At 34.9% G+C, this 14,731-nt stretch overlaps 1 protein-coding gene across 2 annotated transcripts in view; it reads right to left on the bottom strand.

Annotated features, from left to right (window-relative positions):
* Positions 1–14,663, bottom strand: part of LOC132276989 (brefeldin A-inhibited guanine nucleotide-exchange protein 5) — a 28,241-nt gene extending 13,578 nt beyond the window's left edge. For both annotated transcript variants that reach the window (XM_059778672.1, XM_059778673.1), the window contains exons 1-25: positions 14,539–14,663; positions 14,085–14,282; positions 10,602–10,677; positions 9,965–10,181; positions 9,614–9,735; positions 9,472–9,530; positions 8,931–8,988; positions 8,741–8,825; positions 8,436–8,648; positions 8,222–8,280; positions 8,034–8,103; positions 7,885–7,953; positions 7,113–7,235; positions 6,957–7,010; positions 6,746–6,834; positions 6,540–6,636; positions 6,326–6,424; positions 6,008–6,208; positions 5,717–5,827; positions 5,459–5,643; positions 3,887–4,513; positions 3,251–3,668; positions 696–935; positions 484–607; positions 217–365 (exon numbers count right to left, since the gene is read on the bottom strand). In XM_059778672.1, coding sequence (XP_059634655.1) covers positions 217–365; positions 484–607; positions 696–935; positions 3,251–3,668; positions 3,887–4,513; positions 5,459–5,643; positions 5,717–5,827; positions 6,008–6,208; positions 6,326–6,424; positions 6,540–6,636; positions 6,746–6,834; positions 6,957–7,010; positions 7,113–7,235; positions 7,885–7,953; positions 8,034–8,103; positions 8,222–8,280; positions 8,436–8,648; positions 8,741–8,825; positions 8,931–8,988; positions 9,472–9,530; positions 9,614–9,735; positions 9,965–10,181; positions 10,602–10,677; positions 14,085–14,187 — 3,648 coding nt within the window. In that variant the 5' untranslated portion in view covers positions 14,188–14,282; positions 14,539–14,663. The remainder of the gene's footprint in view (positions 1–216; positions 366–483; positions 608–695; positions 936–3,250; positions 3,669–3,886; positions 4,514–5,458; positions 5,644–5,716; positions 5,828–6,007; positions 6,209–6,325; positions 6,425–6,539; positions 6,637–6,745; positions 6,835–6,956; positions 7,011–7,112; positions 7,236–7,884; positions 7,954–8,033; positions 8,104–8,221; positions 8,281–8,435; positions 8,649–8,740; positions 8,826–8,930; positions 8,989–9,471; positions 9,531–9,613; positions 9,736–9,964; positions 10,182–10,601; positions 10,678–14,084; positions 14,283–14,538) is intronic.
* Positions 14,664–14,731: the final 68 nt, after the last annotated feature.

Genomic DNA, 14,731 nt, shown 5'->3' with positions numbered 1-14,731 from the left:
ATTGGGTATGGTCCTGGATTCAACTCTTTGAACTACCTATAAATTATTAAGTTAGAAGTTAATCCAATTAGTCAAGTCCAAGAAGGAACCATGTTATCAATATATGGGACACTGAATACTGAATATGAGAAAGAAATATTACAAAAAAAAAAGCAATCTAGTTTCAAGGAAATGACTTCTCTACAGAAAACTAAAACTGAAAACTGGAAAACAAACCTCTGCAAGACGGTCCTCGCATATGCGCAGGAGTGCAATAGCCTTCAAACTTATACGGTGGGAACTTTTATTGTTGGCAAACCCAATAAGACAGTTGACACAATCCATAAAGCAGTCTCCAACAACCTGATCAAAGTGCTCCAAGATAACTGCAATTTTTTTGGCATCAGAAGCGGCGGATATGAAAAAATGAAGAAAAACACCAATATATCATGGCAACAATACTACAGGAGGAAAAAAGGAGGAAGAAAAGAGGTTGGTTCTCACCCTGTTCTACATTTTCAAATGCACTTTCAACAATTGATTCCAATTCATCATCTGCAGCAGCTGTAAAAATCATAAAGACACTTCGCCAGCCAGACTTTATACTTCCAACTTTAGATTTTATCATCTGCAGTTGACACAAGCATAAGTGGACTTCTACCACAACTAATAAAAATTAAAAACCAGCTGTCAAGTATCCAGTCAAGCAGACATACTTGAACAATGCAATCGACAATTAGCCTCCGTATAGATTCACTTCGACTATTCCGCATAAGAATCACAAATGGTTTTAAAATGTCATTCTGGAATGTAAAATTGGCTAGTTCAGCACGCTCCAAATATTTCATACCGAGTTGCCTAAGAGAATCTATGGCATACATAGCGATTTTCTCATCACGATGACTCCCAGCAGAAATAAAATGATTAGCCAGCACAGACCATATTCTAGCCCAAACCTGAAAAGAGTATCAAGAAACTTTTAATGCAAAAAATGCAGCATCAGAAAACTATTAAAAAAATTAATAAACGCAATTTTACTGGAGGGAGACAGCTGTCCAATTTATCAGTTAAATTATTCACAGCTTATTTCAACGTTTTCATCATTCCAACAATTTTTTCATCATTCCAACAAAAGACAGCCTGACAAAAAACAATTTTTTTTCCTTTCTTTTATTTTTAATAACTCAAGCAACAAATGTATTAACAGACACTTGTCAGAAACCTGTCTAGCGTACAATGCAATCACATAAAAATGCGTAAACTGATTCTGATATATGCATCGCTTACTGGAGGGAGACAGCTGTCTAATTTATCAGTTAAATTATTCACAGCTTATTTCAACGTTTTCATCATTCCAACAAAGACAGCCTGACAAAAAACAATTTTTTTTTTTCCTTTCTTTTATTTTTAATAACTCAAGCAACAAATGTAAGACACTTGTCGGAAACCTGTCTAGCGTACAATGCAATCACATAAAAATGCGTAAACTGATTCTGATATATGCATCGCTTAGAATTGTTTGTCACACATTACATAAAACTTTTTTTCTCTAAAAAGTAGAATGAAACTAGTAAGCATATACCACACTGATATCGATGTTAATGTTGACAGCAAACTAGAACAACCCCACTAAAAAGTAGAATGAAACTAGTAAGTATATACCACACTGATGTCAATGTTAATGTTGACAGCAAACTAGAACCAAACCCACCCACCCCCCAAAAAAACCCAACCCAAAATAAGAAGTGTAAAATTGTAGAAATAGAAAAATTAGCACAACAGAGAGAACTCAACCACAACAAACATGTCCAGTACGAAAAGAGCATTTAGTCGATAACCAGTTCTGTTAATATTATTTATTTCGAATTTTTATGAGGAAAGACAAATTAACAGAAGAAAGAAAAAAGAAAGCAAAAATCAAGAGAAGTTACAAGTCAGGAAAACCAAAAACTATATTGAGAGAATAATTGAAATTTAAAGGGGGCCATTGTGCATTGGTAAAAGCTTGAGATGACAAACTTGAGGTCACTAATTAAGTCAGAGAATGGCAACTTCGTGCAAAAACAATATGGAATGTTAGATTTGTCTCCAGTCTTCCCCTCCCAGAACCCGCTCAAGCAGGACAAGCACCGAGTAATGACCTTTTAATACTTAAAATTTTGAAAAGAAAGAAACAAGCTGATACTAAATGAAACCAAAAATGACACATATACTTCCATGAATATTAGTTAAAAGTGCTACATGAATTCATAGAACAATCAAGCAATTCTCTTGAACAACACATGCAATGAATGTCTTGTAGGAAATAAAATTACAAAATCAAACACAAGTCGTTTGTATCAATAAACACATGAAAAATCACCAATATGTTATTTTCAGAAGTTTTGGCAAGACTAACCTTGGGTTATGTTTTCTTTTTCTTAGGTTCAGTTTATCTTGAAGCCTGGGCAATGGTATCAAATTCATTATTTGGGCTTGAAGATTGACTTCAGTAACTTCGTTGGGTAGAATTACAAATGGAAGTTTCATAACAGGGAGTTGGCATTGGTGGTGTTCTGTGCAAGTTGCCCTTCAATCACTCTGCTGAGATGTTGGTCGTCCATGCCTTGTTGAACTTGTTTTTGCTTTCTGGTTTTTGGAAGTGGTTCTTTTTCTGTTTCTGTTTCTGTTTCAGTCGGTTAGGCCTTTGGGTAATTCTTTGTACAGTTCTTTGAGGGTTTCCCTCTTGTTTGCTGTCTTTGCTTGTTGGTTTAATAATATTTGACTTAGGAGAGAGAAAAAAAAAAAATCACCAATACGTCATAAACAAATCGGACAACATTTCGATATGTAGTCAGGCATTTTCTCAATATGGTAACAAAAGATGGACCAGGAGTTTGACTTTAACAATTTAAAAGAAATGTTGCTCCAGTCCTAGATACTGGCCACCCCATTAGAAAATTTGAAACACACCCATCATTTAACCATCAAGTATGATTGCATGTATCCGGACTTGTGATCCACGCATTTCATTCCAAGGGCTTTAATTAAACATGCAGGTATTTCCAAAATTTTGTTGGATCATTATCAAGTCAACCTTGTTGTACAAATAAGGTTGATGTTGTCACTTTAGGGCTACTGTCAACAATAGGGAGTCTAATTCAATTTAATAATTACATTGCAAAAATCAAACAAGAGAAAATTTTATGACCATCAACCACCAACAAGATTTCTAATCAGAAACGTGAAAACGCAAGAAAAAACTATAGAAATTTATGAGTAAAGGAATTACCAATCGTATACGAGCCATATTGTAATAGCTGATCTCAACAAGTTTTTGCAAGCTGAAAACACGAGCAGGAGTCTGTTTCAATTCTTCAGCTGACACGCTACAAAGAGCAGTAAAGAACTCTACTACAGATTCACTAGGCAGTTTAACACTATTCACAAACACTTGTTCAGCTGGTTTCCCAGCCAACTCTCTCAAAGATTGAAGAATAGCATCCCTGGAAATCTGATTTGATCCATGCATGACAGTTGCAGCAATACTAGGAGTTGAAGTGATGCATTCAAGCCGAGAAATGCATTCCAAAATTGCATTCCATGTGTCTTGAAGAGAGTCAGTCTCTGAATCACATAAAGTCAGTAGGGTCCGCAATGCTTCGACATTTTTACTACGCATTTCCTTTGGCGCATGCAAGAAAGTAAATCTGAGATACAATTTCAAGAATATTTGCCATAGTGAGATAACCCTTTTCCTAGTGATCAATAATATATCACACAACAGTTAGTTGTAGTAGCTAAACCTAACAAAAGGGAAAATTTGAGCACTTTTTTTTTCACAAAAAGTATAGAAATGAATACAAAACAAAAAAAGAATAAGCAACAAGCAGATGACAGGAAAAAACAAAACAAACAGAAATTTTACCTAATTAAAGATGTTAAAAACGCATAGCGCATGGTATCCATTCCGAGAACATGCGTGATGCATATTCCTGCTCTAAATCCTTCCATACAAAGAACAACCCTCGGCTTATTTTCTCCTTCCTCCATAGTAACAGAAAAGGTAGCCAGCAAAGGCCACCCCACAGCTTCAACCATGGGCCTTACAAGTTCAATCTGATTTGAGGTATGAAAAACTCCTCTTTTTGCTCCTTGGTTACGGAAAATAGCCTGTGTTTGCTTAATGATAGCTTCACTCTCAGCCTTAGTGTCAGTTGCTGACTTTCTTTTGGGAAGAGCCAGATTAAGAATACTGACAATGCGGCCTCTCTCTTCTGCATCTGGCTTTTGTCTGCTGCTCTTCCCAAGTGTAGCAGTGTCATCTTTCATTTTTATCTCTTCTTTAATGATAGAATCATAGATCTCCTCCAGTAGTTCCTGCGGAACACACTCTTCAACATCATTCATGGCATTCATGCGTATAAAATCAGCCTTGGACATTTTAGGCCACACCAGTGGGTTATGCGCATCGGTATTCAACATTATAACTGCATATGCAAGTATGTATGCAGTATCTGCATTCTTGAACAGATCTGGATTATCTGCACAGTATCTGCCATAGATACAACACATTTAAGACTACGTAAGTTGATAAGCAATAAGAAGGACATATTATCTGAATGATTGGTACTGCTAGATAGCTAAGGTTAAGTTAGAGCTTTATTTGAAAATCCGACACATTAATTAGTGACAACTATATGATCGATGCACTTATATCAGATACAGATCATTCTAAGACCCCAAGCACTCTGTTGGATTTCCAGATATGTGCCTACAATTATCTTTCCACTATAGGCAAAACCATTTAAAAGTACAATTAGGTATTAATAGGTTATTTGCAGATAAGGAGCCGAAGCATTGGCCTTGCAGCCATTTCCTTGTGAGGCTGGGGGCCTCTCTTGCTCTTTAAAAGTTAAGATGCAATAGATTTCAGATCGCCGCAAGAAGTCTCATCTTCTAGCCAAGAAAAGGAAAATACTCTTTCTTTTAAAGGTCAACACTGATTATTTTTACATAAAGCAGAACAAGAATAAGAATTAAGATAAGGGTAAGTTTATATATTCATATAGGTCCAGTCTAAGTGTGATAGTAATTTTTTTTACTAGTAGATGATTAGTGAACAATGAATTATCAAAATGCCAACCTTGCCCCATTAATATTCAAAGTACGTTCTATTGGAATTATCTAAGAGCAAAGAACTAAAACTATTCATTATGTTCGTTGAGCTCTTGGTATGTTGTGGGTTATCAATTCATTTCCTCTGAAACTCCTCCAGTCAATTAAATTTTTAATAATTGTTTTATGTGTTACCTCCAACAGAAAAAGATAGGGAAAAAATAAGAGCCAATAGATTGCTATATTTAGGATTCTGGAACAAGTGTACCATGTTTTAGAACACATGTTGTAAACCTGAAATTGCTAGGAAATTAGAATTTTATGATGACTTATGGTTAACACGCACACAACATAACACGGAAGAGAGTATACATGCACCTACCGCTCAGCAAACTTCTCCATGATGCGATCTATCTTTTGTGCTTCTCCTGGAAGTCGAAATCCTCGAAGGAATTCACGGATTGCAGTACCAAACTTCATTCCTGAGAACTTCATAGAATCTACATAAGCATGCATGACTGCAAGGGGAAACTCCTCATGTTGGCCCAAGTAATCACCAATCATTGCCTGCAAAATCAAGAGGGTTATGCAAAATAATTTTCAATGTAAAACTACAGTTATACAAAAATAAAAGTCCTACCTTGTTCAAAGTGGGAGTATTCCTCAGAAATTGGGCAACTGAAGGAGGTGCTTTTTCGACCAATTTATTTGATATCAGATATTCTATGCCCTTTCCTGGATTCCGGTTGAACTGTAACATATTTGGAACTAAAATTCAATCTACTTACAAACCCCAAGCACTTGGAAAAAAAACCACTTTCAGAATTGTATCACTCTATGAATGTAATATAATAACATTTCTTTTAGAATTTTCTTTTCATCGTCACTTGGAGATGTGGTGCAGTGAGACATCTAAAATTTGACTAATTACCTCAGATATAGCAGCTTCCATGATAGATTTATGAGCCTTCGCCTTCTCAAAATTACTGGGAAAATCTTCCCTGCTTCTAATCTCATCAGATTCTCTAGCTGAAATGTCTTCTTCAAAAGATTGTTTGCCTTTACTCCGCTTTGCTAGTTCTCTCCGTGACTTCTCCCAATCAACCAGTGATTTCAGCACGTTCACAAGACACTAGGAAAGCAAGGAAGCGACATCAACCAGCAATTTCTTACAATCTTAGCAGAAAATGACTGGCATTAATAACTAGTCATACTAAGTTGAGCAAAAGAGATGAACAACTAAACTTACCTGAAGTGATGAACCTTTTGTTGACCCGGTCAGGGACATGCTAACAGAGTTTGGATCCATGTTTTGAGTCCCTTGAGCTATTTTTGATAGAGTGGTAACCTAAATGAGAAGACAGAAATATGACGTTGGATGTCTTCAATGTATTGTCAAAGAACCACAAATAGAAGCTAAATGCATAAATGAACACTATAGTGAAATAATTAATCGTTCATACCATGCGTTCAAACAAGTTAGGTGCCTCAAGATCACAGTCGTAGTTCACATATAGGTCAACAAGCATCTGAGAATCCTTGCAAACTTTCTCTAGCATCCTTCAAAAAATAAAAACAGTTGGCGAAATATGCTCATATTAGGTAACTTAGTATTAGTAAAATGTGGTTACTAGTATATTAAAATGAATTAGGAAAAAAAATATCGTACCGAAGAACACTTATTTTTTGGCTAATGGGAAATTCTGAGCTATCCAATGATCGTACAACAATCAAGGGAAAGAATATGCCAATTTCACCCTGGGAATAAAAATTTATTAGGCATACCGCACACAAAAAAACAAAGAGATCTAAGTATAATTAAACCCTAGAGAGGAACAGCAGTGAGATCAGCTGTCAATTACTCAAAAATTTACACTTACCTTGAGACTTTCCCTAAATTGCAACAGAAGCACAGAAAAGATTCCTGTTGCATACTGCACAAAAAAGTAACACAGAACCATTATCAAGGTTCCCATGGCAGATTTTGATGGCATCAGGTGCAAGAAAAAAGGAGAACTATGAGCATACTACTACACCTGAAATATGACAGAGGATTGAGAAACCGATGCACGCAATAAAACATAAGAAAGGTAAGCTTTAACCGAGTCAATAAAATGGAAGTTCTTAGTGAATGAATGACCAACACCTTCCAATAATCCCTGCAAATGTCAAATTTCAAATTATGCCACGGAAGATTCTTTAGCATAAAGATAAAATAAGCACCCAAACAACGTTACAAAGCAACAAGTCCATGAAGATGCCAAATTCGTGTAAAATCATTAGCTTTCCTAATTTAGCAAAATCTTAGGATGTAAATTTCTGTGTCACTTTTATCTAATTTCTGACAGAAGTAAAAAACTTTTTAAGCTTTTGAATAAAGAAATTCAGTTGTAACTTGTAATGAGCAATTATACATAATGGAGGTTAACAGATATTGCTCTAAAATTGTTATAAATTAGTTTTCAATAACTTGTACCAAAGAATGGTTCCTTTGCTTCTATCAACTCCATTAAATAATATTGACAGTACCACAAACTATTGAGATATTATATTTAATTGCAATAAACCAATGAAGGGTTTCCTTGCTTCTGTCACTTTATTTATTCAAATCAGAACCCACGTGGGGTCTAAGATCATTGCTTATATATATATACACTAACTAAAGAAGAAATTACAAGGTGGTTGCCTATTATTTAACAACAAATATGTGGCAATATGGGACTGACCCAAACTAACTGAAGCAGATTGTTTTTCATCTACCGATCAAAAACATGCACACAAATACACTAATTAATCGATGGAATTAACCTGCAGAAGCTCAAGTGACAAAATTCGTGTCTTGGTTGTAACTTCATCGCTCTCTTCCTTCATACCCATCTGTAACATTTTATTAAAAGGTATGAGAGGCAGCTTAGAAATTCAAACTAAAATACAGAGAGAGTTCTGAGAAAACAAACCTTGCAGAGGGTACGGAAAAGCAATAAAGCATCACGTTGCCCAATGCTCATGCTCTCTAGGTCCATCCCTCTTATAGTATTAAACAAATACAGTTCCAATTGTGTAATTAGAACGAAACAATAATTATTAATCCCCAAATAAAATACAATTAAAGTATAACACTTAAACTTTAGCACCATATCCATACCGTGTTATCCTTTCACCATCTTCAAGTTGCACAGCCTTATCAAGAACTGCCTCTAAACCCTATACAGCATAAAAGATTATCATCTCATGACCTTTGGTATAAAATTACACCCAGAAAATACAAATATGGAAGCTTGGCAACATACAATCTGGAAGCAAGGAAAAGCACTTGAATAAATGTGCATGGCATATAAAATAATAAAAAAGAAAAGCACCTTTATATCAGCGCCTCCAGCAAGATTCTGAAGTTCCTCCACGGACGCAAGAGATGTGTCTTTAACTTTATTCATAGAAAGTGCATCACCCAGGGTCATTTCTTTGCCATTTTGGTCAACTGAGGAAGTCTCTTCAACTTTTGAGTTTGAACCATTCTCTGAAGCCGCTTCCTTTTGTGCAGCAGAACCAGATGAAGTAGAAACCTGAACTGCCTGGGAGACATACAGGAAGCAACCATATTGTTTCCAACTCGGTATGCATTAAACAAGAAACAAAATTTTTATTAAATGGTCAGATTCCATACCAGATCAGTTTCCATTCGCCGGAATACGATGCTGATCATTTGGGTCAACATGGCTTTTGACGTTGCTTGGTTTATAGGGCTCTTGCTAAACATCCAAACCAGATTTTGTCAGTTCCATGTGCAGTTGATACTATTTAAACCTTGCAGAGATATATATATATATATATACACACACACATATATATAATACCTGTTAAGAGCAATATTATAGCATACTCTGATTACGCCCAACAATGGTTCCCCATGAACTGCATTTTAAATATGTAAAAAAATAAATAAATAAACAAATAAAAAGAATTAATTAAATCAAAATAGTACTCCGTATATATAAAGAAAAAGAGTCCATAAAATGTAGTAGGACTAGGAATAGGAAACCACCTTTGTAAATCTCTTAATTCAATATAAAATAGCAAACAACCAAAAAAATAATAAAGAAAGCCTTCTCCTACATTCTTTAAGAAAATGGCAGTACTAATTTGAAGACAAACTACAAGAACCCTCACAGAAAGGAAGTGGTGAAATCTGGCAGTGGTGCACAATAGAAGCAGTAAAACATATAACAGACTCAGTTCATAAACAAAACAAACAAAAATTAAACAGACTACTCTTTCTTCCCTTTTTTACTATAAATGCTAAGTCAACAATGAAAACAATAAATACAGATTAAATTCACAATAAGAAAGAAAATACAAAGGAATATCATTTCTACCCACTGTGAGTCGGTGACATACCTCTGAACTTGGTGGATGCTACAGCAGTAAGAAGCACCTTCAACACTTGCAAAATCGTACTGCATGTCATTTCCTTGGAAATTTTAGTCTTGAGAAAGATATAAACATTAAGAAACAAGTCTCACCATACAGAGGCACTTACTTGTCAGATGACGAATTATCTACACAACTGCAGACCATGTTCAGAATGTCAGTAAAAAGTGGTACATTTTTTCCACCATCTAGACCAGGATCTCCCTCTAAATGATCATAGGCTATGAGTTTCTGTGCTTGTAGATTCATCAGGATGCATTAGCATTGATCATGTTTTTAGTGCACACATTAGAAGTTTCAACTATAAAACAATATGAACATTCGTTCTAAACGAGTAATGGATTTAAAAACTTCAACTTTCAGGAAAAAATGTAGGGATCGTAAGAGCACTATTTATTAAGTAAAAAAAATAAAAAATAAAAAATTAAGCCAATTATCAACAACCAAAAGAAACACATACATGAAGACAATCCAGTGCGAGCTCCATGACTTTTACGTTCTTCGTCTCAAATGCAAGTCGGAGTGGATTCAAAACAATCTCAGCCTGAGCTCCTTCTAAAGTATGCCCAGCATTTGCTAAGGTTGTTGTTATGCCCACTGGCCTGCTAGTATGTTCTGCCTCAGCAGTACCTTGCTCATTTCCAATATTTGCAGCTCCAGTATCAGTATCAGGCAAGCTATCAACAGACAAATCAACATATCAACAAACTTGTGTATGCTATTATTGATTAAAGTCCAAAAAAGGGAAAAAATGTATAAAAACCAAACATATCAACAAACTTGTGTATGCTATTCGAGGGCATCTTGGATCAATCTAAATCAGAATCCACTCCATTAACACCAATCCAATTCTAGAAAAAAACATGCATGATCACAGAAGATAAAGACTCCGCAACCAAATTAATGGGAACCTTGCTGATTAACAGATCAGAAAAGGGTCCATATGGAGGCATGAGTGCTTGAAATCAAAAAATTATCACAATTCATACTAATCAAAACCACAGGAAGAGATTTTAGTAGAAAATTAAATGGTTGCAAGAAAAAGAAAAAAAAAAAATTAAATTAGCAGATTATGTTATCTTTCTATTGGTATGCACCTCTGATCTCCTGCCAAAGATGCTGATTGATTTGTCTCACTGGAAACAGAATGCAGATTGGTCTCTTTAGTACTGTCTGAAGGCATGATCCAGAAAACCAAAAAATAAAATAAAAGCCATTAAGATCACAGAATAAACACAAAGTACAAAAATTAAGTGAATACATAAAAGATATCCAAAAACTAAGTGCAGCTGGATCATATGAAATAAAGTAAAAGATAAAAGAGAGTGGACACCCACAAATGGCCCCTCCACCTACTTTATGTTTCACAATAGCACAGATGTCGTAGATCCCTAACATTAAAGAACCTTGAAAGACCAAGGAAGAAAGGAGAGAGGGAGGGAGGGAGAGAAAGAGAGAAGGAAATAGAGAGATATAGTAGGATCAAACAAAACCCAATTCAACCAAGATCCATCATAAACTCCTAATTGAATGAAGGATTTCTTATATTCCCAAAAGAGAATATAAAAAATGACCTCAACAGCATAATAAGACATCAGTAGAATTCTTGTTCGTTTGATAAATTTGGAATACTAAGACTAGCATGAGCATAAAATATATTAACTGGGATCTTAGCCATTCAAGAAGTAAAGCAAAATCACAAATATTCAAAAAGCTTTTATAAAAACAGCCAAGTCTTATATCCTGGGGCTTAACTACAAATGATTAAAAATCAGAAACAGGGTTGCCATCGTTTAATTAAGTATTTTTTATTTTTTATTTTAATTTAAGTCTTCGGTTCAATTTTTGGAAAAACTGCCACAAATAGTAAAGAGCTGTGAACAATAATTTCATATATTTATATATATATATATATATAAACATATATAATTTAGAAAATAAGATGAGCTGAGAAAGATGTATGGTTTGAGATAAACAATCAAAACAAATCAACAATTCCACACTTGCACACTCATAAATTAGACAAAACCATTTATTAAAAACTATTCAACTTTATTAGAAGTAAGAGAACCAAGAAGACACATAAATAGACTCAAATTCCACAAAAATTCAAAATTTATAAGCAACTATGGGCTAAAATTGCAACCCAATAAAAAAATTAGGCCTGGAGCTACTCCACCACCAAGTTATTTGGGGTCTGATAAGCCCATAAAAACATGGGCCTACCATTAAAACCCAAAATAAAAGACAAAATTAACTAATGATGATGGCATAATCTTAGATATATCAAAATCAGTGGGTCTGAGATAGAATAAAAACTAAGATAAAGACTATAAGACTAAATAAAACTAAGAAACTTGTGAGACTAGCAAGAACAATGAATCTCTCACCCTTTTACATGATGAAATTCTAATCATTTTTATCTGCTTTCTCTATTAAAGGGTAATCATTACATTTTGGGCACAGAAGACTGTACGCCGGAATAGCAAAACATAAGTGCTTTCAATGATGTGAGGCTACCTCCCTATAGGCTTCAGAGAACAAAGAATTTCAAGTTTTATAGGAGTTGAGCATACACAGAGCGGAAGTTTATAGCTCCTTTATACAGGAGTTGTCCCCCTTGGAGCTTTGTTTAATACAATATTTGTTTGTAGGACATTGCATGATTAGATCTTAAAGGAAGAGGGGCATAACCATCTCTAGCAAGTGTTGTATGTGTAATAAGGTGGCAAGATTGGTGGAACATTCAGTCAGGAGATGTGATTTACTGAAGCTATTTGAGAGGGATTAAGTGTTCCAAAGGTCGAGATAAGAGGGGGGAAATGTTTGGCATGTGGCTCTATCGTGATCGATGTGGCTTGTAACTGTGCGTAACTGCATATGGAGAGAATGGGAGATGGTTCAAGGAGATAGAAGAGCCTAATGTCTAAATTGAAGATTTATTTTGTTGGGGATCTTTAGTAAGGACGGATAATTGGTAGAATTAGTCTATCTTTAAAGACTTTCTTGGAATTAGTAGATAGCAGGGAAACAGGATGTTAGATTGTTCTAGTACTTTTCGTATACTCCATGTACATATGAGTTGCACCCACATTTAGGCACCATTTAACTAAAAAAATTTGGTTATAAAAAAATAAATTAATAAATGCATGTGCTTGGCCACCCATTAAAAGCTACAGCTGAAATGGAGAGTTGAAATATATTGTTACAACCCCTCATTAACATGTTGAGATGAAGTATTGAGTGATGTGTAATTGCGCATTTTAATTTTTGTTTAGTCAGGTTAATAGCAATAACAATATATATATATATATATATATATATATATATATATATAGAGAGAGAGAGAGAGAGAGCAAGAGAGCTCTAGTGCTCTCTCCATATTTCTTTACTGATTCTTTAAGGTTTCTTGTTTTGTTCATCCTGATTCACCCTCGTTTGATCAAACATAGATTAATACCTAAGAACCAAGATCTGCTTAAGTCCCTCAGAGTGGGAAAAAGTTTAGCCAAAAACTTGAACCAAAACTAGAGGTAGGTGATATGCTATAGGAGATTGCTTGATGAGGGGCATTTAGTATGTACTACATATTTGTATATAATATCAACTTCCTGGATGTTACGAACTTGACCAATACACAAAAAGCAACATGATCATGGTAATGGATCAAATTTTAGATGCATATAACCTCATTATGAGGTAACCATCATTCCATGTTCTTTTACTCAAAAAATCAAGTAAGACTTGCAATTCTCTTATGAAGAAAGCCTCAAGCAACAGAAGACAACCTAGAAGTTACACCCAAAAAAATAAGAATAACAAAGAGCCAAGCATTAAATGTACAATGCATTTTATGTACAATGCAGTTTATAAGTTATAGGATCCAAAGTTCCAAAAAGTATATAATAGCTCTATTCCGTTCAATTACAAATTCAAAATAGAAGCCAACGTTTCAAATAAACTAAAATATCAACAATATTGGAAACAGATGCATCTATGCAAGGTTATTCATAGATGTTACCATTGGGGGTCTCTGAAAAACTTAGATTGTCTATAAGAAGATATTTACGAAACAATTTTGACGGTAGTAAAAAGGGTGCTAAGAGGATGTACAAAGTGCCTGAGTGATAAAGGGAGAATAATTCAAATATCATCTGGTTGACGGGGCAAAGTATTCTCAAGTAAGGACCTCAGAAGAAGTTTCACAAGTAAACAGAAGCAAAATCCGAGGCATTCGAGATAGGCGGGTGACTGCAATTTTATTGTTGCATATGCTTTGAAAAGGCGAGTTTAGTGTGGTAAAATGTGAGTCTAATTTTTGTAAGCAAAGATGCATGTATAGCAAACCCATTTATGAACAACATTGTGAAAGTGCAGAAGCATTTCATAACAGATTTTTTCATCTTTGCAATTACAAAAATCCACAATTATATTACATTAACAAATCAAATGAGAATAATTATATCACAACAAATCAAGTTGTATATCAAGTGTGTGAAAAATATTTGTGACATGCTACAGATTCACATCAAGATCTGACGTAAATAAGTGAGACAGAACCAAAAGAAAAAAGTACCAACCTAAATAAGACTGAATAGCCGTCTGGAGAGAGGTAAACTTTTTGCCGGAACACTCTTTGAGCATCAACTCAAAATCCCGAGTGACAAAACCCCCCGCAGCCATTTCCTTTGAAAAAACCTTTCTCTTTCAATTGAATATCAGTTCAATTCAATTCAATTCAAATCGAACCGAATGGACACCACGTTCGGCACTCTTGCCTGAAATTTTTCAAAAGATAAAAAAATAAAATAAAATAAAAGAAAACGAGAGATCCAATTGACAGCAAGCATAAATATAGCGACTACAGATTGGGATCAATGAGATCAACGTGTAATTTGATAATTGTGGTATAGATCACCTTCACCATTCAAGAATGAACCTTAAGCGTCCAAGATTTTCTATCATTTCGATATACATATATATATATACTCATGTATGTATAGAGAGAGAGGATGAGAGGAAACGTAACCCTACCTTCTCCTGCAGAGTGAGAAGAATTACGGAGTGGTGATGACTTCCATCGGAGAGGATCAGAGATCTGGGGGGAAATAAAATGAGTGTACAGACTATTCGACCACCCACGCCAATCTCCCTATTATTCTCTATTCTATGTTATTATGTTGTCTACTGTAATGAAGTCCATTTCTATTTACCATGGTTCATCAAC

This window comes from Cornus florida, unplaced genomic scaffold (assembly GCF_030987335.1).
Source record: "Cornus florida cultivar Cherokee Brave unplaced genomic scaffold, ASM3098733v1 CherokeeBrave_3.0.0_Hap2_Chr10, whole genome shotgun sequence".
Lineage (NCBI taxonomy): Eukaryota > Viridiplantae > Streptophyta > Magnoliopsida > Cornales > Cornaceae > Cornus > Cornus florida.
The sequence above is the reverse complement of the archived record's forward strand: the minus strand, read 5'-3'. Positions and strand labels throughout refer to the sequence as shown.